This window comes from Schistocerca nitens, chromosome 6, assembly GCF_023898315.1.
Source record: "Schistocerca nitens isolate TAMUIC-IGC-003100 chromosome 6, iqSchNite1.1, whole genome shotgun sequence".
In the NCBI taxonomy this organism is placed as follows: Eukaryota; Metazoa; Arthropoda; class Insecta; order Orthoptera; family Acrididae; genus Schistocerca; species Schistocerca nitens.
This window is the reverse complement of record NC_064619.1, coordinates 725,525,820-725,550,754: the sequence shown is the minus strand read 5'-3', so window position 1 is coordinate 725,550,754 and position 24,935 is coordinate 725,525,820. Positions and strand designations below refer to the sequence as shown.

Sequence of the window (24,935 nt, the reverse complement as noted above, 5' to 3'; positions counted from 1 at the left end):
CTTCGAGAAAGTAACGTGTATGTAATTTGGTCAATTAGTTACAATATAACAGCGGCGCAAATTACTTGGAAATTTGGAGAAAAGGACCGCTACACAGTGAAAAAAAAAAAAAAACAAAATCGAAACACAGATACAATTATTATGGTTGTTTTCATGACTGGCACGTCAAGTGCTCAAGATTTGATCTTGATCACTGATACATTCAGCTCCTGACAGACGAAACCGCACCCTGAATTTCGTCTGTACTTATCACGTCAGTGGCCCTCGTGATACGGTATTTCTTGTGTCGAGAATTTTTCAGTGTCTCCTTTCATACTTGAAATTGGGCCCTTAGGATTAAAGGGCGGAATCGAGTGACAGAGTTTCGCTTACCATTACAGTATTTACACATTTATTGATAACATGAATAAACAGAATCATACAGACAAAGATTTGACTTGATCAGATTAACTGGCTACAACCATAAGATTCACAAACGGAACGTCTCCAAGGTTAAACATTAATAAATCATCCCGTACTGAATAAAGACTTTAAAATCATAATTACTACCTCTTCAGGACAAATGGTTACAACTACTTGAGTCATAAACAGAACACTTCCAAAGTGAAATTTTAACAACAGCAACAAAGACTCAGATTGAATAAAATTTAAATTAATTTACATCGTTATGAAAGCAGCCCAATAAAATGATCTGACCCGAAGAAACTTCAGAAATACATTTAGTCTAAATGATAAAATGTCTACCATAAATAGCGTATCAATGAAGAACGTTAGCTTCCCTTTTGCAGGACCACAGATGTTTGTCGTTTGAAAACTGCCATAAACATGCACCTTCTCAAAAGACCCTCAGTCACATCCTCACATAAAAGGCGCAAGAAAATACCACAGAAACTAACCTGAAACATTACAATAAGGGCCGGCCGCTGGTGGCCGAGCGGTTCTGGCGCTACAGTCTGGAACCGCGCGACCGCTACGGTCGCAGATTCGAATCCTGCCTCGGGCATGGATGTGTGTGTTGTCCTTGGGTTAGTTAGGTTTAAGTAGTTCTAAGTTCTAGGGGACTTATGACCTCAGCAGTTGAGTCCCATAGTGCTCAGAGCCATTTGAGCCATTACAATAAGAAAACAGAAAACACATATTTATTATTCTGTTAATAACACAAGCGACATGTGGTGGACATGATCAATATAATGTATCGTTGAAATGTCTAGCAAACCGACTGTTCAACTTATAACATACAGTCGGTAGAAAACCTGTACCCTATACCGCACTCGTATTACACTGTGGGCAGCCACCTGACCTCAACAGTTATTAATACATTCTAGGGGTGCACTCTCTGTGGGTGGTTGTTAGAAAATGTGGTTTTACTAAGCACCAGATTACGATACGGAACCTGTTAATGTATAACGCTGCATGGCACAGCTAGATATACAGACGTCACGGACATGGTATAAATCCGTACGTAAGATATCCAAGGAACATCAACGCACTACAACTAGACATCCATAAGGCACTGGTTCCAGTGACTCAAGTCTGTTCATCTCAGCAGGCCCACAGTAAATGCCACGTGTGCGAGCGACCTCGCACACAAACCCGCCTCTTGACTCGCGGCCAGCCTTCTACCGATGGCCCACCAGAACCATCAACAGTGGTGACGCTGCACACAATCCTCTCTCTCCACTCAGCTCTCTGCAACGACAGATGAACGCTTCCTCCACCAGACAGTCATGCCACGCTAGCTAGCGGAAAATCACGGAAAGTGGTGCCAACATAAGAAAGCTAGGCAAAACAGTTTCACGCCTTGTAGAGCGGTTGCTTTAATTTTCCCAATAGATAAAAGTCCATAGGTGTTAAGACAGATGGAAATAAGAGAAAACTATATAATCAAAGGGTTTGCGTGTAAAGAACCACCTAATCCTATAAGATTATTAACACGCTTGTAAATGTTCAAAAAATACACCTATGTAGCGTATGGTAGCATTAATCAGCTTAATCACTGTCAATTTGGCTTTAGGAAGGAGAGAAGAATTCCTAAAGAATTCAAGAAGGCGTTCGAAACAATAGGTAAATGCAAAATAATAAACGCAATTTCAATGTTAAATGAGATCTTTTGAGTATTCATACCATAAATTTATGGTTATCTGTACAGATGCAAGGAGTACAGGAACCCCAATTTCTTTACTGTTATAAAGACAGACTTGCCCAAAGATCAACTGGCGTGCAAAAAGTAATCAAAAGAACTATTAGAGAGTGCCCACAGGGGTCGACACGAGATTTTAGGATCTTGTAATGGAACCTCTCTTGTGCCAATTGTAAGAAGCTGAGCAAGTCGACTGGGTGGTGACATATGCCGACGATATCTTTGGATGAGGTGTCAGGGAACTCATGAGCTGAACTGGGTGAATGACAGATGGGGCGACTCACAGAAGTAGTGATGGTGTGTACGCAAAAAAAAAAAAAAAAAAAAAAAAAGAACTGGACACAAACCCACAGAAAAATACATGCTTACTATTAAAAGATCAATTTTCTTTTTGTGGCAATTCTATAGTTATTTTACGAAAACGTCTTCATCTCCAGCTAAACAGACACACAGTACCTTAGAGTCAAATTGGATGGAATGCATAAATTCTCACAACATATTCATAGACTATCCCTTTTTAGCAAGCAACAATACATACGGTGCTACAAGCTAGCGCTGCAAGCCTTGATGATCTACCATGATGCCATTATTACCGCTGTCCTAAATTTTGTAGCAAGTATCTTGACGCACAGTCTTCTGCTTGTGCAGCTGGGCAACTCCGGCGCAGTACACAAAGGGATGTGTGCCCCTAACTCACAGGAGCCTTTGGCATCACACAAAAAAGTTTAGTTGGAGAGATTCTAGATCTATCTAGTGGACATTACATCAAGATATCGTGTAGCCTCGGACTGGCAACGTAAATGGATTTGGAAAAAGTCCAACAAACGATAAAAATCAAGCCACAAATAAGATAAAGGAAGTCGAGTGGAAAGCAGAACAACACGGACAATAGTGAAACAGATTGATGAGTCCTTCTCTTTATCTTAGCTATATTTGAAGAATGTTCTCAATTCACTTAATTTTCAGTTACGTTCTGAATAACACTCGTATTACACTTATAAAAATAAAATTAAAACTTTCCACCGATCAACTGTCTCTGTTTTCACACGGATGATCTTTTGTGAAAAACACTGCGTTTCTGTTGAACTTTTGTTTTGTCTTAGATAAGATGACATTTCATATTCGCTAATGTGAACGAGCACAGATAACATAATTGGGTGTTCATCACAAGTGCAGGCTTAGTTCCATTCCTTAAGTAATTTGTATTAAACCGTACCTACACTTTGGGTGAGGACGTTGTTCTCAGCATGAATAGAAAAAGCTTTTAAAGTTCATATAATTATTAAAAACATACTGAAATTTGTTGAACTGAATACTCATCATGCGTATGCGTAGAAAATAAACTTTTACTGAATTAAAAGGTCCTTTTTAATAAAATTCTGGCGGCATACATCTCTTTAGCTCACTTGGGGCCTACAAATGGCCAGGTGTAAGTGTAAAGAAACATAAGAACACATTAAACTTTCTTCCTGTGTTCTAGCTTTTATATTTATAAGAGCGTGGAAAAATATCTTCCGATGTCGCTATGTGTTGTCCCCGAAACCCAATTTCTTTCAGTTAAACATAAACACAATCATATGATCACAGAATCACGAAAATTCAAACAGAATGAGGACAGTGTACATAGAACCACTTTAAAAACAATATCACGAAGAAATACTTTCTGAGACAAAACTGTGCCACAAAGGAATTAACCCAATGGGACGGAAATTTGTTTATGTGACGTGCTTGCACATACAAGCAAATTTTTACAATATCAGAAAAATTCGAGAATTTATTCACAAGAAAGTGCTTCGCAAACTGAGCAAGTCATTACAGCACTGGTGCACCTCTGACCCTTAAGGGAGCAGTTATTCGGCTTGGCACCGATTGATAGAGTTGTTGCATGGCCTCGTACCAAATTCTGTCAAACTGGCGCGTTGGATCATCATAATCGCAAGCTAGTTCGAGGACTCTGCCAATAATGCTCCTAACATTCCCAGTTGGGTAGAGATCCAGTGGTCTTCCTGGCGAATATGGGGTTTGGCAAGCATGAAAAAAAAAGCAGCAGAAATTTTCGCCGTGTGTACGAGGGGATTTTCTTACTCAAATGTAATCCCAAGGTGGTTTGTTACGAAGGGCAGCTAAACGGACCATAGAATATCGTCGACGTATCGTCGTTCTGTGAAAGTCCCGTGGATAACAGACAATCGTGGCCTGTTGTGAAATGCAATGGCACCCCAGCCCGTCACTGCTGTATGGTTAGCGACAGCCACTTCGGTATCCTACTGCTCTACAGGCCATCTACAAACACGTCCTCACTGGTCGTTGCGGTTCTGCCCGAAGCGGGACTCATCGCTGGTGACAATTCTACTCCAGTCAATGGGATTCCAGGCCACGATGACCATCGAAGACCTGTGTGGACAGCAATAGGATACGAACCTCGCTGTCAAGCACCATACGGCCCGAGAAAAAGGAGTGACAGTCTGGGGTTCCAGATTATAGCAGGACCTCTTGGGTTGTCATCTGCGGAAGTCTGAAAGCACTGTAGTACGTCGACGATATTCTACGCCCCTTTTTGATGTCCTTCATGGCAAGGCATCCTGCGCTCAAATTTCAGCAAGATAAGGCCCACCTGAACATAGCGAGGGTTCGTACAGATTACCCTCTAGCTTGTCAAACCCCGCCTCGGCGAACAAGGTTGTCGGATGTCACCCGCATTTCGAGCATTGTGAGAATGGCCTTCCAACCAGCTCGGGATTTTGACGACCTAACGCGCCAGTTGGATAGAATTTGGCACAACATCCCTCAGGAGGAGATCCAACAACTCTGTTAACCAGTTAAAAGACGAATAACTGTTTACCTGTTTACATAAGGGCTGGACGTGGAGTAATATTTTACTAACTTGCCCAATTTGTCACACATTGTCTCTTGAATAAATCATCCATATTATCTGAAGTTGTAATCATTTGTTTGTGTGAACACGTACACCACATCTACATTGATTTCCACCCCATTTGGATAATTATTTCGTGGTGTATTCTCTCCTGCTCTTTTTTTTTTTTGTCTTGAAATGTATTTCTCTCCAAAAGTCATCCCGTCTCATTAAGCCCTGTGTTTAACTGTAAATAGCTCTTTTTACAGTTTTGAAAAGGTAATTTGGTAAGTTATAAATAACGTATTTGCCAAAATAATGCCTTTTTGAAACATAAGCATGCAACAAAAAAGTATTATCAACAAGCATTTAAGAAACGCATCCTTGGTGTCATTGTAATGTCACCATACAACGACACAACACATTGTACAAAGCAGTTCTCCCACTAAACACAAAAGTTATCCTTCATTTTACTTAAATGCCTCCCTATCGATTACATGAGCCCAAAGTTTGTTTGGTAAATACTGCAACTATGATCACACTTTATATTACAGTTGTAATGTAGGTGAGAAACATCTTTTCTAATAGTAATCGTCCCCCATTTAGCTGAACACAGTGCATTCCATCACTTTTAACTATGTGCAGCCATGCATTTAAAATGTCAGATAGTTTTAGAAGTTCCTCATGAGGTATTAACAGCAAACACATTATGCTTAGTACATCATACAAACCATTTTAGTAACTTTTCTCATTATGTTGACCATCATGAAGGTGTCAAAAAAAATTAGATACTGCCAGTGCATCAGACCCATTACCGACACTTCATTAAAATTATTAGCGTAACCACAGACCACTATTCTACACCAATATGTAGCATAAATTCACCTTGGTCATTTCCCAGAATTATGTACAGTATACTATCACAACACATCACAGAACAGAGCACAAATAAGTCCCTAATACATTATTACTCTATTATCACCACATAACCCTAAAAAATACAGAATAGTTCACAAAATTTCATGTTAATATAAACATCATAAACTCTCCATCAGCTTCACATAATTCCATAAATACACCCCAAGTAGAAAAATGTTCTAAATCCGCATACCTCATTCATTGTAACATCTTGTGTATTTTGAGCCATTAATTATATTTTACATCGCAAGTGAACTTTCAAACACCTTATATATTATTTAGTTTACATAATTTGTTTGTTTTTTTGCTTTGACAAACACCATCCGTCACTGAGCCTTTCTCCCTCAATAACATCACGACTAATGAAACTAACAAAGTTTGAAAATATCTAATATCTTCATTTCTGTAGATGTTTTGTGTTGCTGACATCAGCTGATTACAAGCACAATAAACAGCATAATGTTATAATCTCACTTTCCCTTACGTAAAAATGCAATTTTTTTTCGAAATGCATGTAAACTTCCTAAAATGGCAGTAATTCAAACCCAGTTATCTTCAAAAAAGCAGTAATACAACATAGCATACCACAGTTCAAGTAATCCAATAAAAAAATTATTTTCTCGCTTCTACCTTTGGTTCGCATAAATATTATACTTCAGATACAGCGAAAATGTCAAAAATATAAATATTATATGTAAGAGGTTTCCAACACAAACAATAATAAGTGTTATATTTTGCTTTCCAGGCCCCAAAAGGTTTGTCATTATTTAGTTAATCGGTACCCTGAGATAATAAGAACGCGGCATAACTACATTATTGTGTCATACACTAGTAAAAACAAATTAGATTGACAGTAGGAGGTAATTGTACAAGGATAAAATGACAGAAATTTTAAATTATTGAAGTAATACTGCAAGAGCATTGAGGCCCTGGACTTGTTACATACATAACAGGACAGGGTTTGTGATCCTCTAAGAATGTTCCTGCTACAATACCTCAACATCATTCTCTTGGTCTCCATTTAATTCAGACACTGTTCCTGTTTCAATGACAACCCCAGTTTGCCACTGCTGTGTTCGGTGCAAACACAACACACAGCCAAGGAAAACATCTGAACTGTCTTTGAGCTGTGTCTTTGGGATTCTGTACCAAAGCATGTACTAGGAAGACTGGTTTGACAGAGATCTATCCAGACCGTAGTTTTGCAACTTTGTTGACCCATCATTGAAGCCAACGTCTTCACAGAAATCTCCCACCGATAAAAATTTATTATTGAAATTATTGAGTAACATGAAAGTACAGTCATTGTTTGTCATGCACACTTTTTCATTGCATAGTTATGCTATGTTTTCACATCTTCTCTTGAATACTGTTATCCTAAAACTTCTAGAAGTATAAACTGCAGCTTTTCTACTTTGTGCAACAGGTAAGTTTCCCTCCGCCACACACCGTTGGGTGGCTTGCGGAGTATGAATGTAGATGTAGATGTAAGTCAGTGTTTGGTGGGGCTGTGTTAACACATGATTCCGGCACAAGAGCACTACTGATTTCTACAACTGACGTCTTTAACAACAGACTGAGTTTCATATTAATTACATTTACTCTGCTATCCAGTAAGCTGATTACTTATTTCTTCACTGTTTGTCTTCATGGTAGATTCTAAGTTTTCTTATAATCTAAGTTTTCTAGTCCTGAAACTAAATTTCCACCACTGGATTTTATTTGAGACGCCGACAGGATACTTCTAGATTTCACTTGGTCACTATTAGATTTCATATCTGTTTGCCTATCTCCTTCTTTCCCTGAGATAATTCTTACTACACAACACCGATGACGTTTTCTATCAACTTCTGCATCATTTTAATTGTGAAAAATATGCTGACTCACATCTATTACCCTCCACTCCCTGCTGCTTTATTTTCTGTTTCTCATTCATTTTAACTATATTTTAAGGTTTTGCCCAGCCCCTCTCTTCCTCTGTGGTTTCTTATTGAAATCGTGTAGTTGTTCCTTTACCTTCATTTTCTCATGGTTTCTGTATGAGTGGTTGTTGTTCTCAAAACATGTGTCTATCATAGTCTCTTGCAATTTTTCTTATCGACTTACTATTTGGGTTTTACTTTGTAATATTCTTATGAAATACAAAAATTATGTTAATGCTTGATCCTGAAAGTCTATAAATCCTGGGGTCAGTAGCCACCTGTAAAGATCATCCCTTAATTGTCAACATTGCAAATATTCATTTAAAATGCATTTATTTCTGCCTCTTCATATGCAATGTTTGTAGACAAAGTTCAATAGAGGAATCTTGACACAAATTGTTAATTATTTACTTGACTTACCAATATCATCAGTGATAGTCTTAATACAACACATTAGGTCCTAGGTTGTTAAAATGACATGACAGAAGTTAATGACATGTTTTCAGTTTATGATGTGTTATTTCCACTCAACTTTAATCAATACACAGTCACAAACACTGTATGAAATCGCAAGGCAAATATAAACTCCGAATGCACATAAAAGTTATGAAAAAATGCATTGCCTTTCTCATCTCAACGAGTTAAAAGATCTTCACATTATATTCACTATCTCTCTGGATGCACATAAAAGTTACGAAAAAATGCATTGCCTTTCTCACCTCAACGAGTTAAAAGATCATCACATTATTTTCACTATCTCTGAAGTGTAATGAGGCTAATGCAATCCTCCACAATACAAGAATAGTATATACCTCGCCAATAGTTATGGAAGTTTCCAGAAAGTTCTACAGGTAAATTACTATCCACATAACTTTTCTTTTTCAGTTTTCTAATATTTTCAATTCAAAGCTTATGTTTGCCTCATGTAAATTCTTTTAGAGATTAATAGGTAATAACAGTACTGTAAATTTAGACGAAATATTGCCGAAATATTTGCATTATGTTAAACTGATAAATTAGCACGTATTGATTGTAAACCAGTAACTGTATAAATACATACAACTGTCTTGAATGACTTAAGATGACTTTCCAAAATAAGAATGAGTGAGAATATTCTCTTTCCCATGCTTTGACTTGCATTTAATGGAAAACTGATTTTGATGGTACCATACGATGGTACCATACGAAACTATGGATATATAAATGGAATAAATATTTGTGAGGCAAAGTTTTGCCTGAGGGCTAGAAAACTTCATAGATATCCACAATTGTTAACAAAGGACGTATCTACATTAACATTAACACGACCTATGATGAACATCCTCCCAGTCTCCTAAAATGGTATAGTGCAACTATTGCCAATGATGTCTGATGAGCCACCGAATTATATGAAACAACCACTTTAAAAGTAATTTCTGCTTCCTGTTTGATGAACTGATTCCCATGTTTCACTTCTCAAAACGGAAAACTTGAGATCTTCATACTGTATGACAGCGACTGGAGAAACAGAAATCACAGATGATAGTCATATTGCAACAAAAGTTGCTCAGTGAGTACCTTCAGCAGCAGTCCCCCCGTTATGCTTGAAAGTATTCAGTTTTTCAGTCAAAATATAGTAAGGCCCTTGGCAGAAGCATCTGTGTTGGATGGCAAAGTGTGTTCCATGTTTTATAATCTACAATAAGTCAGTACAGCTTCAGTTTAATTCCTGGTGCCTCTGACAGGCCGTTTATGTACTTGGAGAACACAACACTTCTATTGGACGTTTGTGCTATCACATTTTTCTATGGTGAACTCTCGCCGTCCATGACAATGTACTGGTTTCTGCCATTAAATAAATCTTCGAGACAGTTGCGTATATAAATATGTGTTACGACCTCTAGAAGTAATATAAAGCGTCAATAACATTCTCAGTTTACATGCCGAGTCACTTCGAATAAAACTCTCAAAGCCTCATTAGCTGTTTCCGCCTTCGCCATCTGGAGTTAAGATCACAGACTGCCGATGCTGGTACGGTGTTCTTCTTATATACTAGTACCTGGAGACACTGTACCACAATATATATTTGTCGTCGGAGATTTTTGGGATGGCATGTTTCAGTAAAATCTTCTCGGTTTATGAGCCACATCAATGCATGCGCAGAACACCGTGGGGGTCCTGGCAGTCAGTGATCTTAACTACCGATGACGATATTAGAGGCAGTTATCGACAGCTCCTATGTTGTAATTGAAGTGACCTGATTTGTAAGCCAAGAAGATTTTATGGAAGCATGCCACGACAAAGATGCCTAATAAATCCATGCAGATTTATGAGTTTCTTTCGACGGTACTCAATGAATATGAGATTGGAGTACTCCCAACTATGCAGCATTAGATCTATGTTAAGAATGTTGGTCCAAAAGTCCTCTTTTGTCCACCTAATACAAGTTAAAACCGTACACCAACGACAAAATATTGGAGTTTGTTCAGGCATATTCTCTGATTCGTTCGTTATAAAGGACCTGCGGTATTAGTAGAGAGTAACAATGTAATTAGGAGTTATTGGGTTTGTTATCACAGTCACCATTTTTTTTTTTTGTAAAAATATCTTCAAAGGAGTTAAAAAGCCTCTAACATGCAATCAGTAAAACGTACAACATAAAGTACTGAGTAATGCAACAACACTCACATCATTGTGCTGCTCATCCATTGCATTCATTTAACTCATTAGCAGCACGATCATTATCAGTAACCCTATCAAAATTGCTATCACTACAACCAACACTGCCAGTAGAAGAAACTCGGGACAGAGCCGACAAGAACTGGATGTAACGTAAGCTGGAGGGCGAAGAATAGAAGCGGACATTATTATTGCCAGCATCAAAATAGTCTCCGAGGCACATGCACTACAAGTACTTCTGCCATTTGTGCTGTTGTCTAGTTATTTTCAGTGCAATACAGGCACAAAGATCAGTGGGGGTAAGAAATCAAACGAAATGCTGTTACTCTCTAACCAGCAATTTGTGATAGTGAATCTCTTACATCTCAGTTATCAGAAAGTATCTCTGGATAACCCCGAAAATTTGTTGTTCTCGTTCGGGAACCACTTTCACGGGGTGGGGCAAATAAAAGTGGTCCGGAGAACATAGTTCCAGGTACAAAGGAATACAGCAGAGAAAAGGAAATACAGTACTAACCTGAGTATAGTAGGTGTTGAAAGAGACCACCATTCATCTGTGGGCACTTTTGGTCCCAGGTCAACAAGTTGCTGAATGCGGATCGAAAATGGACTGCTGGAACTGCTGCAGTTTCATCCCTAATGTTCTGCTGCAATTATTGAAGACTATGAGGGTTGTTGCGATATACCTTAGGCTTGAAGGCTTTCTACACACTGACAAATCAGGTGGACTGAGTGGACACTATGAGCCGTGACCAGACTGACCTTTGTTAACAACTGCGTCACGCGTGAAGACTGTGTAAACGTGCTGCAAGGTTGGACCAGCTGTACAGACAGTGGTTCCATCCTGTTGGAAGTAACTGTAGGTCTTTCCCTCCTCCGTTAATGCTGCCACAAATTCACAGCCACCAACTTGCTCCACCCTAATTAAGTAAATGCATAAACTGACGGAACGTTCCTCCCATCTTCTCTGATTTCACATGGTTTCCTCAATTCCCTTTTCTTCAGATATTTGTGACCTGTGTTTTCCAAAATATAGCATTTGATATTTGCGTCAGTGTCAAATTTATCTCACATTCTCAGCAACCTCAATTACAATAGTACAAAAATCGAATAACCGTATGCATTCACAAGGTTCAAACGCGCCGTGAGTTACAATAAGATATTAATATTTGTGATTTATTGTGATATTTATTGCAATTTTATGTGGTATCTCGCAAGAGTGTGCGTTAGATGATGTCGTCGTCGACTGTCCGATACACAAAGTGCCTAGGTGGAGTGTTTGTATAGCTATGCCTAAACCCGCCTAACTGTAAGTTATCTTTCGGATGCATACAATAAGTTACGTACAGCTGGTATTCCTGTGGATAACCTCCCACTGTTGTACCTCTAATGTGCCGACAGAGTGATGCTGACGATGCCTCGCCTTACCAAAGATCTCTACCGGGTGCACATCTTCGCCGACCCCGACCCGGACCCCGTGTGGGTCTCCTGGACAAATTATGGAAAAACCGTCTCCATAAACCTCGACTGGATGCTATTGAATGACTACTCGCTCGGAGACGTCGTCATCATGGATCTGAAGAACACGACTGCCGGACACGTCCTCCGGTCTGATATCAATATGATACGGGCTCTTGAATTTGGCTACAAGGTAGGTTCTTTCAAAACATTGTTCTACATACAATGCACACAGATCACAAATATTACCTTCTGTGGAATTTTTAGTACTTACGTAGAATTTTGTCCATATAACGAGACGAGTAACACTACCCTTTAGAACTCTGTATCAGTTACTTGCACCTCCTCGTGTCAAAATTACAGCTGTAGACATACTGGAAACTGAGACAGAAATTTCTCCAAGTTTTCCTTCTCCTGGAAGCACTTAAGTGTGAAATACAGAATAATCCTGTTGATGTAGATATAGATAACGTTGTATAAAACATTCTTGGTTTCCTTGCAGCAGCACACCTGAGTAAAAACTTGAGTTTTCGACGATTACAGTAATTGGCTAACTTTACATTTGAACAACCTGAAAAGTGCAAGTGTTTTGCTAGTTGCCGACATACGAAGACAGTAACGTCACAATGACCTTGAATGCACGACGTCTTCAAGTTGTGGCAAATTCAGAAAAGCAAGCTAGTGGAAATGGCCCAGTTATCATAGTGGTACATTCGAAAACAATTCACTCACAACAAAGTTCGAAAGCTTGAAATTACCTCACATGTGCCAGCAGCCATTATGACCCCATGCTCAAAAGTCTCTGAATGATCTGAAACTTGCGTTATGTTCAAAAATATGTAAGGATATTGACAATACTGCAGTATTTCCTGGGAAAAATTGCTATATCTGCACCTAAATTTTACGTAAATTAACGTCATCTTCAAAACTATTCTTTATTTGTCAGAAATACGCGAATATATTGATTGCACCAGTGTAACTCGGCATTTCTGATCTAATTCAAAGGTTAAGCAGCAATTATGTAAGTCCATAGTTCGATCTCTGTAACATTCTTGTTGTAAGGTACAAACGGCTCTCAAATCAATTATTTCTGCCTCTGAATTGTTCTACAAGACAATGTTTACTAATACTACATTATTCTACAGTCTAAAAATACATAATCTTCACCAGAATAGTGCAAAATGGTGTCATGTTCAAAAACAATTTGTCAGAACCACAGTACTCGTATTTCCATAAAGGAAAATAGGACTCAAGCACCGAAAGTTCCATACAAATTTAATTATGTAAATACATAGTTCATCCATCCAAGGAGTCGGAAATCTCGAAGAGTTTTGCCTGTTGTCGATATCGATGCAGACAAGATAAATGTCTGTCTATCCCTGAGAAAAGGGGTTTTAACGAAATGACAGAGTCCGGCATCGAATGACAAACAACAAATATTGTTTCGTGTAATATAATTACAAATTAAAAATTTGCAGATTTAGTCCTTTTCTTGTACTGAAAATCCCTACTTATTGCAAAATTAATGACTCTAGGTCAACACCGAGTGCCCTCTTGCTTATGACGAGTGCATTTGCAAGTATAAAAAGTGTAACATAAATGGTCGTATCTTTTGACAGCATTGAGTCAGAAGCTTACATTTATTACACCGCTAACGGTCTATAGACCTTATTATGCGAAACACATTTCAACTTGACACGTCGACCTGTTACTGAGAGAAAGGGCAAATGACCAAAAATTTTTTTCGTTTGTTATAATTATAAATTAACGATTTTCGGAATTATCTTCCTTTACTTGCCTTGTAGAACCTTGCTTCTCTCCAAATTTCATTATTCTGCCTCAATTGGTATTATGTTCTAGGTTTTAATGTGTGAGTTTGTGAGTATCAAAATATACGGCATAAATGGCCGTATCTTTTGATCACATTGACTTAGAAGCCTCATTTTTTGACACCCTAAAGGGACCGTGGTCCATAATGTCGTAACAGACAGACAGATAGACAGACCACAAAGTGATACTATGAGGGATTTGTTTTTACAGGTTGATTAAGGGAACCCTAAAATCACGTGAGCTACACGTGAGCTGCATAAATTAATGCTGTTCATTTCTCTCTCTGCTTCACACAAATACACAAACAATGTTGATGAACTTACTAGTTAAGAAGCACTTGTAAAAGTCTACAGTTCAACCTCTTTACCATACTTGGTGCAAGACAATCACGTGAGCTACACGTGAGCTGCATAAATTAATGCTGTTCATTTCTCTCTCTGCTTCACACAAATACACAAACAATGTTGATGAACTTACTAGTTAAGAAGCACTTGTAAAAGTCTACAGTTCAACCTCTTTACCATACTTGGTGCAGGACACAACGGACATTCAAAAAGGTGGTTCGCTACTAAATTGATGTAAAAAAACTGCAATGCTTGTCAAGTGTCACATTATTAGTTCAAAGTCTGAAGTATCCACAAACATACGTCATCAACTTAAAAATGCAATGTTTATGTCAAGTTTTACAAAGTCGTTTACCCAAACACACACACACACACACACACACACACACACACACACACTCACACACACACAAATATCCATCAAAATTGAATCCTAAAACAGAGCTCGAGGCTCTCAAATTCATTGTACCATGCTGTTTCCTGATTTAAAAGGTTACAAAACACATGTGGCTAAAAATAACATCAGAGGCAAGTAGCTGAAACTCCACTTTTAGACCTAAATGAGGAAATGCATTAGACCAAACCTGACCAAATCTATAACCTTAAAAACATATTCTGGCTAAAATACTATGTATAGTAGACAAGCACACAAACAAATAGGCAGTCTCAATTGCTGCGAGCTACTCGAAGAATGCAATTTATGTGATCCTAGCCTAAATGAAAGTATCAGTAAAAATAAACGTGACTAAATGTAATTGTAGTGGTTTGGGGTGGGGAGGGAGAGAGAAGACAATAACATATAAACTATAATTGTCAAGTATCACTGTGTTATTTTGACATTTCAGATGTCCATCATACATGCTAATATTGATTTTTGTTACATTGTTCTTGGCACATTGAAGACTATGTACAAAATAAACGTTTGAGGAAAGCGGTAACATCGATCGATTAGAACTTTATGCTAAGCCTCTTTAAACCTGCATTTCATCTACACACAAGTGCAAATTTTAATTTATTAATATTTCTGTTGTAATATAAACAAAGAACTAATTTCATGTAGAAATGGTAATGTATGGCTTACTTGTTACAGTTTAGCTGGAACAGGACTAATATTTTACAATTTTGCTGAAAAGCATCGATCTATAGGGATGTTTGTTACAATTCTGGAGTAACATGATGACGTATGAGGGAGTGTATATATATATATATATATATATATATATATATATATATATATATATATATGTGTGTGTGTGTGTGTGTGTGTGTGTGTGTGTGTGTGTGTGTGTGTGTGTAAGTGTGCATGTGTGTGCGTTTGTCGGTATATCTACAGTGTCCAGTGTCTCAGTGCAAAAGCTCAGTTTCTTACCAAGGTGCATAAGTCTCCAACTATCTATTCTGCAACTGATGTTGAAGTCTTACTTAAAGCATTGAACTATGTAGACAGAAAAATTATAACCTCACTCTATGGGGCTGGACCCATCCTAGAGCTTCTGACTGAACCAAGACTGGATAAAATGATAGTATTGGGAAACATGTTTTCGGCGTTGATGCACTAGCGACCAGGTCTTCCAACAGCTCCATCTTCCCTGGTGACGTATTAAGAAAACCATTTGCTAGAGGTATGCATTCTGATCATATTGTCATGTTAAATACATTCTAATCGTGAGAAGATGTATAGATGAATGGTGAACTAGATGAAACTGCGTTTTGCGAGCTTAAAATTGTGTCAGTAAAAACGACAGACGAATAACAATGTTTAGATTAGTAATTTCAGTTAACAACTGCAACGATAGTGACTATACGTATTCTGCAATGTTAAGGAACAAATTTTTATTTATTAGAATAGTGATAAAATTTAAGAAGTGGTACTAAGACTGAACTAAGCTAGTTGACTAACCTCTGAGTTGTATCGGTAGTACCAATAAACAAGCTGTCTCTGTTTTGACATGTAGTACGGATAATTTAGAGGTGGAACTATTTAATTTGAGGGTCCATTGTGCTTGCAAAGTGAAGTACAGATAACAAACTTTGGTCATCAAGAGCTGTTGCTTAACCTGTTAGTTTTGCCAGTAGCACAAATTTGCGAGCCATGTGCATTTCTTTCTTAATGTTACAGAACAATTACGTATACAAGATCTCCACCGTCCACCTCCGTTTTCTTCCACCATTGTCTTTGCCCATGTTTCATCTCTGTCCTTTTCCACCAGTTGCCTGTAGTTATGTTTACATCTTGCGTTCCCAGCGTTGTAATCGTATAATTGTGTATCACAATAATATGCACTTTAAGTTTACAGTTTCTTTACAGCAAAATGCGTAAATATTTAATCGACGTGGCTGTGTCAAGCAACAGACTACTTAAGCTTTATTCGAACGTTACATACACTACTGGCCATTAAAATTGCTACACCAAGAAAAAATGCGGATGATAAACGGGTATTCATTAGACAAATATATTATACTAGAACTGACATGTATTTACATTTTCACGCAATTTGGGTGCATAGATCCTGAGAAATCAGTACCCAGAACAACCACCTCTGGCCGTAATCACGGCCTTGATATGCCTGGGCATTGAGTCAAACAGAGCTTGGATGACGTGTACAGGTACAGCTGCCCATTCAGCTTCGACACGATACCACAGTTCATCAAAAGTAGTGACTGGTGTATTGTGACGAGACAGTTGCTCGGCCACCATTGACCAGACGTTTTCAGTTGGTGAGAGATCTGGAGAATGTGCTGGCCAGGACAGCAGTCAAACATTTTCTGTACCCAGAAAGGCCCGTACCAGACCTGCAACATGCGGTCGTGCACTATCCTGCTGAAATGTAGAGTTTCGCAGGGGTCGAATGAAGGGTGGAGCCACGGGTCGTAACACATCTGAAATGTAACGTCCAGTGTACAAAGTGCCGTCAATGCGAACAAGAGGTGACCGAGACGTGTAACCAATGGCACCCCATACTATCACGCCGGTTGATACGCCAGTATGGCGATGACGAATACACGCTTTCAATGTGCATTCACCGCGATACCGCCAAACACGGATGCCACTACCATGATGCTGTAAACAGAACCTGGATTCATCCGAAAAAATTACGTTTTGGCATTCGTGCACCCAGGTTCGTCGTTGAGTGCACTATCGCAGGTGCTCCTGTCTGTGATGCAGGTTCAAGGGTAACCGCAGCCATGGTCTCCGAGCTGATAGTCGATGCTGCTGCAAACGTCGTCGAACTGTTCATGCAGATGGTTGTTGTCTTCCAAGCGTCCCCATTTGTTGACTCAAGGATCGAGACGTGGCTGCACGATCCGTTATAGCCATGCGGAGAAGATGCCTGTCATCTCGACTGCTAGTGTTACAAGGCCGTTGGGATCCAGCACGGCGTTCCGTATTACCCTCCTGAACCCACCGATTTCATATTCTGCTAACAGTCATTGGATCTCGAACAACGCGAGGAGCAATGTCACGATATGGTAAACCGCAATCGCGATAGGTTACAATCTGACCTTTATCAAAGTCGGAAACATGATGGTGTGCATTTCTCCTCCTTGCACAAGGCATCACAACAACGTTTCACCAGGCAACGCCGGTCAACTGCTGTTTGTGTATGATAAATCGGTTGGAAACTTTCCTCATGACAGCACGTTGTAGGTGTCTCCACCGGCGCCAACCTTGTGTGAATGCTCTGAAAAGCTAATCATTTGCATATCACAGCATCTTCTTCCTGTCGGTTAAATTTCGCGTCTGTAGCACATCATCTTCGTGGTGTAGCAATTTTAATGGCCAGTAGTGTATTATTTTTCTTACATTCAGAGCAAGCTGCTACTCGTCGCACCAACCATAAATTCTACCTAACTCATCTTGTATCATCCTACAGTTACTTACAGACGACATTGTCCCGTACACCAGAGCGTCACCAGCAAACAGCCGGAAATTACTGTATGTCAGGTCATTTATGTATGTAAAGAATAAGTACGGTCCCAGCAAACTTCCCTGGGGCACTCCTGACGATATCCTTGTCTCTGATAAAGAGTCTCCGTCGAGGACAACTTACTGAGTTCTAGTGCTTAAGAAGTTTTCGAGCCACTCATATATCTGGGAATCCGATTCACATACTTGGACCTTCATTAACAGTACACTATGTGATCAAAAGTATCCGAATACCCACAAAAACATACGTTTTTTATATTAGGTGCATTGTGTTGCCACCTGCTGACTGGTACTGCTTATCAGCGACTTCTGTATTCTTTAGACATCGTGAGAGAGCAAAATGTGGCGCTCCGCGGAACTCACGAACTTCGAACGTGGTCTGCTGGTTGGGTGTCACTTGTGTCATACGTCTGTATGTGAGATTTGACCACTCCTAAACATCCCTAGGTCCACTGTTTCCGATGTCATAGTGAAGTGGAAACAAGAAGGGACACGTACAGCACAAAAGCGTACAGGTCGACGTCGTTGACTGACAGAGACCGCCGACAGTTAAAGAGGGTCGTAATGTGTTATAGGCAGACATCTATCCAGACCATCACACAGGAATTCCAAACTGCATCAGGATCCACTGCAAGTACTGTGTCAGTTATCCTGGAGGTGAGAGAACTTGGATTTCACGGTCGAGCGGCTGCTCATAAGTCACACATCACGCCGGTAAATGCTAAACGACGCCTCGCTTGGTGTAAGGAGCGTAAACATAGGATGACTGAACAGTGTAAAAACGTTGTGTGTAGTGGTGAATCACGGCACACAGTGTGGCGATTCGATGGCAGGCTGTGGGTGTGGCGAACGCCCGGTGAGCCGACCGATGTGGCCGAGCGGTTCTAGGTGCTTCAGTCCGGAACCACGAGGCTGCTACGGTCGCAGGTCCGAATCCTACCTCGGACATGGATGTGTGTGATGTCCTTAGGTTAGTTAGGTTTAAGTAGTTCTAAGTTCTACGGGACTGATGACCTCAGATGTTCAGTCCCGTAGTGCTCAGAGACATTTGAACCATTTGAACGCCCGGTGAACGTTATCTGCCAGCGTGTTTAATGCCAATAGTAAAATTCAGGGGCGGTGGTGTTATGGTGTGGACGTGTTTTTCATGGAGGGGGCTTGCACTCCTTGTTTTGTTTGGCACTCACAGCACAGGCCTACACTGATGTTTTAAGCACTTTCTTGCTTCCCACTGTTGAATAGCAAATCGGGGGTGACGATTGCATCTTTCAACACGATCGAACACCTGTTCATAAAGCACGGTCTGTTGCGAAGTGGTTACACGACAATAACATTCCTGTAATGGATGGCGTGTACAGAATCCTGACCTGAATCCTGTAGAACACCCCTGGGATTTTTTGGAACGCCGACTCCGTGCCAGGCCTTACCGACCGATATCCATACCGCTACTCACTGCAGCACTCCGTGAAGAATGGGCTGCCATTACCAAAGAAACATTCCCGCATCTGACTGAACGTATGCCTGCGAGAGTGGAAGCTGTCATCAACGCTAATGGTGTGCCAACACCGTATAGAATTCCAGCATTAGCGATGGATGGCGCCACGAACTTGTAAGTCATTTTCAGCCAGGTGTCCGGATACTTTTGATCACATATAGTATGTAGTGAGGTTCCCGTGTTACTCGCTTTCCGAAAATCCGGGAATATGACATCTATCTGTTAACCTCCATCCATGGTTTTCAGGCTATCGTGTCAGAAAAGGCAAACTGTGTTTTGCAGGAACGATGCTTTCTAAATCTATGTTCCACTCGCAAATAGAGCGAGTGTAAAACGACTGTCTATATGCCACCGTACGAGCCTTGATTTGTTGCATATTATCTTCGTGGTCCTCACACGCAATATGTGTTGGCGGCAGTAGAATCGTTCGGCAGTCAGCTTTGCTTACAGCAATAGCTTGTCTCTGTTTAGGAAACTCTTCTGTCTCAGGGAAATTTACTATATCTGAACTCAAAATATGTTCAAGAATTCGGCGGCAAACAGATGTTAAGAATATAGGTCTGTAATTATGTGGGTCCGTTCTTTTACCCTTTTTGTATACGGGAGACACTTGCACCGTTTTCCAGTTGCTTGGGAATTTGTAGTGAGCAAGAAATTCACTATGAATGAAAGATAAGTTAGGAGTCAGTTCTGCGGCATATGTGGTCTCTTTCACAGGTGAACCACTCTTTTCTAAAATTCTCCCGATAAACCGAAGTCGACATTTAGCCTTTCCAACCACACCTCTGTCATGCTCGTTCCGCCGCATATCGCTTTGCAACGTTACGCCCAGACTTATAAACGACTTGGAAGAGTCAAGCAGGAGACTAGTAATAGTGTATCAGAACATTACAAGTTTGATCTTCCTACTCATCCGCATTAACTTAAGTTTTTCCACATTTAGAGCTAGCTGCTATTCATCACATCGACGGAAAATTTTGTCTAAGTCGTCTTGTATCTTCCTCTAATCATCCAAATTCGACATATTACTGTACACCATGACATCATCAGCAAAAAAACGCAGACTGCAGCCCACCCTGTCAGTCAAATCATTTATGTGTACAGAGAACAACAGGGGTCCTATAACACTTCCCTGGGCCACTTATGACGATACCCTTGTCTCTGATGAACACTTTCCATTGAGGACAACATACTGGTTGCGAGGCCCTAACATATGTGTGAACTTATTCCATATCCTCATACCTTTGTTAACAGCCTGCATTGGGGCACGCCGTCAATTGCTTTTCGGAAATCTAGAAATATGGAATCGGGGAAACTGAGTTTCGTACGAGAGATGCTTCGGAGAACCATGCTGATTCATGGACATAAGCTTCTCAGTCTCAAGAATGGTTATTATATTCGAAGTGAGAAAATGTTAAAGGGTTCTGCAAACAGAAGTTAGGGATATTGGTCTGTAATTTCACGGGTACATTCTTTCACACTTTTTATATACTGGAGTCACCTGCGTTTTTTTTTCCAAGTCACTTGGGATTTTGTGTTGTGTTGTGTTGTGTCTAGACAAGACAGCCTAGACACAATGAGAGGAAGCCGAAAGGCACGCGCTTAAACTCACGCAGGCTGGCGTGAGGTCTGAAACAGGATACGAAATGAATGCTATAAAGAAAAGTACGTAGCTTCTGGAATACTTAACTTTAATCCATATTTGTAGAACATCGCTCTTGATGATACATTAATCGAATCTCCATATCAATTGAATACAGCGTCTTGCTAGGTCGTAGCAAATGTAACTGAAGGCTATGCTAACTATCGTCTCGGCAAATGAGAGCGTATTTGTCAGTGATCCCCTTCTGGCAAAGTCGGCTGTACAACTCAGGCGAGTGCCAGGACGTCTCTCTTGACCTGCCGTGTGGTGGCGCTCGGTCTGCTATCACTGACAGTGGCGACACGCGGGTCCGACGTATACTAGCGGACCGCGGCAGATTTAAAAGCTACCACCTAGCAAGTGTGGGGTCTGGCGGTGACACCACATTCCTCCCCCGCAAATCGGCGTACGGTTGTGTTATAAGGCTTCCGCCCACCGTGGGGAGGATGCCATGTTGACGTAGGCGACGAGGTGGGGAGTCTAACAACAGGCGAGGCTGTGCGACCCGCACCCTGCCATTCGGTCCGAGGGGAGCTAGGAAACGCCTGAAAACCTAGTCCAGGGTGCACGCCAACATGCGGTGTATGCGCCCGTAAAGAGACAGGAGGGGCCGTAGGGTCGACCTCCATCGCGTCGGGGCACCCGACGGACGAGGACGACATCTGGTCCGGAGCGGGCAAGAGTTCCATGTCGGAGGACAGCTAGTCACGAGAAGCGATCGGCGGCGCGTGACCCAGGGAGGGGCCCGGCGGCTGCAGCGACGCGTCTACTGCGGGCGGCGCCGGCGGGAGAACAGGCGGCGGCGGCGGCGGCGCGTCGCCATGGGGCAAAATGGAAGGCAGCGACGGTAACACCTGGGGATGAGGCGAGCCAGTAGATGGGTCCCCAGGGCGCTGACCTGACAGCACCGTCGCTGAAAGCAGACGGGGAGCGGCAGAACCCGTGCGACGACAGAGGCGCAGCTGATTGAGATGCCGACGCACCTCACCAGAGGCCCCCAAAACCAGATACATAGCGCGGCCGAAGCAGCGAAGAATGCGCCCCGTGAGCCAACGCCGTGAACCTCGATAGTTGCGATAGTTTACAACATCGCCTGGAACAAAAACAGGTGGCTGCCGCTGCACAGGAACCTGATGCGGCGGATGCAACAAAGACATCAAGGTTCGATGAGGACGATCGTGGAGCAACTCAGCCGGCGAGCGATCATCTCGGGGCTGAGAGCGATACGAGGACAAGAAGAGCAATAACGCGTCCTCCCGAGAATGCGACTCTTTCAGCTTCAACATCTGTGACTTGAAAGTCCGGACCAATCGTTCAGCGGCACCGTATGACTGAGGCGAAAACGGCGCGGATGTCAGATGTTGAATACCATTGGCCTGGCAGAATGACTGAAATTCTGCGGACATGAATTGCGGGCCATTGTCGGAAACAATAGTCTGTGGAAGACCTTCAATGTAAAAGATAGCAGATAACGCTTGGATGGTGGCAGATGACGTCGTGGAAGACATCCGTACAACAAAAGGAAAATTACTGAACGAATCGACCACAACCAACCATCGAGCATTCGAGAATGGACCAGCAAAATCGATGTGCAAGCGTTGCCAAGGGGAAGTGGCTTTAGCCCATGCAAAGAATTTCCGCGGTGGTGCGGATTGTTGTTCGGCACACGCCATGCAAGAAGAGCACATATTCGTAATTGCAGCATCGATTCCGAACCAGGTACAGTGCTGACGAGCAAGTTGTTTCGTTCGCACTATACCCCAATGTCCTTGGTGGAGAAGCCGTAAGACAGAGGACTGTAACGAACGTAGGACCACGACCCTAGACTGATCATTATCAGAACGCAACAGCAAAACACCACGTCGTACAAAAAGACTCCCCTTGTGAGCAAAAAATCGGCGAACCAACGGATCCCCGATCCGTGACTTCGACAAGGGCCATTGCGTAGCAAAAAAACGCAAAACGGTAGCAAGGACAGGGTCAGCAGCTGTGGCTGTAGCTACACGACGAAAATCAATCGGAAACGATTCGACCACGTCATCGGTTTCTGAATCAATGAACATGCAAGCAAGTTCGGAAGAATCGAATGCTCGATCCTCAGCAACAGACAAACGGGACAACGCATCGGCGTTTCCGTGCTTAGAAGTGGACCGATACAAGATATCGTAGCGGTACTGCGAGAGGAAAATAGACCAGCGAATGAATTTCTGCGCTGTACGTGGAGGTACAGGCTTGTTTGGATGAAAAAGCGATGTCAAAGGTTTGTGGTCTGTGATGATGGTAAAGTGACGACCATACAAGAAATCATGAAACTTTGTAACACCAAAGACGAGAGCCAAAACTTCTTTCTCTATCTGTGAATAATTTCTTTGCGCAGACGAGAGCAATTTGGACGCAAAGGCAATAGGGCGATCATGCGAGCCATCTTTGTGCGCAAGCACAGCACCGAACCCGAAATCCGACGCATCTACCATCAACAAAAGGGGTTTCTGGGGATCGAATGGCGTAAGGCAAGTATTTGAAAGCAACGCCGATTTCAACGGGCGAAAGGTGCGTTCGCATTCCGTCGTCCAGACGAACGGAACACCTTTACGGCGTAAGCGATGAAGCGGAGCTGAAATGGAAGAGGCATGTGGGATATATTTATGATAATAGTTAATTTTTCCCAACACACTCTGTAGCTGCTTCAAATTCTGCGGCGAAGGCAAGTCTTGTATGGCACGGAGGTGCTCGGGACGGGGATGTATGCCTTGGGCATTGATTACATGTCCCAAACATGGTAAGTCACGAGCAAAAAACACACATTTGTCCTTCCGCAAGCGAAGACCATTTTGGCGCAAGACCTGAAATAATGTTCTGAGATTGGCTAAATGTTCTTCTTCTGTCTTTCCGGAGATCACAATATCGTCCAGATAGTTTGCTGCAGTAGGGACCGACGCACAAACAGTTTGCAGATATTGCTGAAAAAATGCAGGGGCGGATGCACACCCGAATGGCAGTCTTTTGAATCCGTACAAACCAAGATGCGTGTTAACCACCAAGACGCACTGGGATTCGTCGTCCACTGGTATTTGCAAGTACGCATCTGGTAGGTCCTGTGGTGTCACTGCCAGACACCACACTTGCTAGGTGGTAGCTTAAATCGGCCGCAGTCCATTAGTACATGTCGGACCCGTGTGTCACCACTGTGTGATCGCAGACCGAGCGCCACCACACGGCAGGTCTCGAGATACGTACGAGAACTCGCCCCAGTTGTACGACAACGTTGCTAGCAACTATACGGACGAAGCCTTTGCTCTCATTTGCCGAGAGACAGAATAGCCTTCAGCTAAGTTAATGGCTACGACTTAGCAAGGCGCCATTAGCCTTACATAGTTTGATAGTTATCGTATGAAATGTCTCATCAAGAATGCTGTATTCACAACAAGGATAAATAAAAGTTAAGTATTAGAGGAGCTGCATACTTTTCTTATTAGAATTCACTACTTATCCTGTTCCAGAATTCACGCCCGTCTGCGTTAGATAGCGTGCATTTCGGCCTCCTCTATCTACAAGGTGTTGGCACATTCACCAACACATCAGGTCCAACTTCGAAAAATATTTACGCGGGCACAGTTTGTCAAAAAGATCGTCCGGGCGGGGTAAAGGAAAAGTTGCAATCACTAGTTGTGGATTCACTGTGGCCTTGAAGTCCACACAAAGTCTCAATTTTCCGGAAGGTTTTGGCAAAATTACTAATGATGATG

The 24,935-nt window shown here is 41.6% G+C and overlaps 1 protein-coding gene across 2 annotated transcripts in view; it reads left to right on the top strand.

The window, feature by feature from the left end:
• Positions 1-24,935, top strand: part of LOC126262197 (retinol-binding protein pinta-like) — a 257,634-nt gene that overhangs the window by 168,262 nt on the left and 64,437 nt on the right. For both annotated transcript variants that reach the window (XM_049958613.1, XM_049958612.1), the window contains one exon: positions 11,894-12,143. In XM_049958613.1, the coding sequence (XP_049814570.1) occupies positions 11,894-12,143 (250 nt within the window). The remainder of the gene's footprint in view (positions 1-11,893; positions 12,144-24,935) is intronic.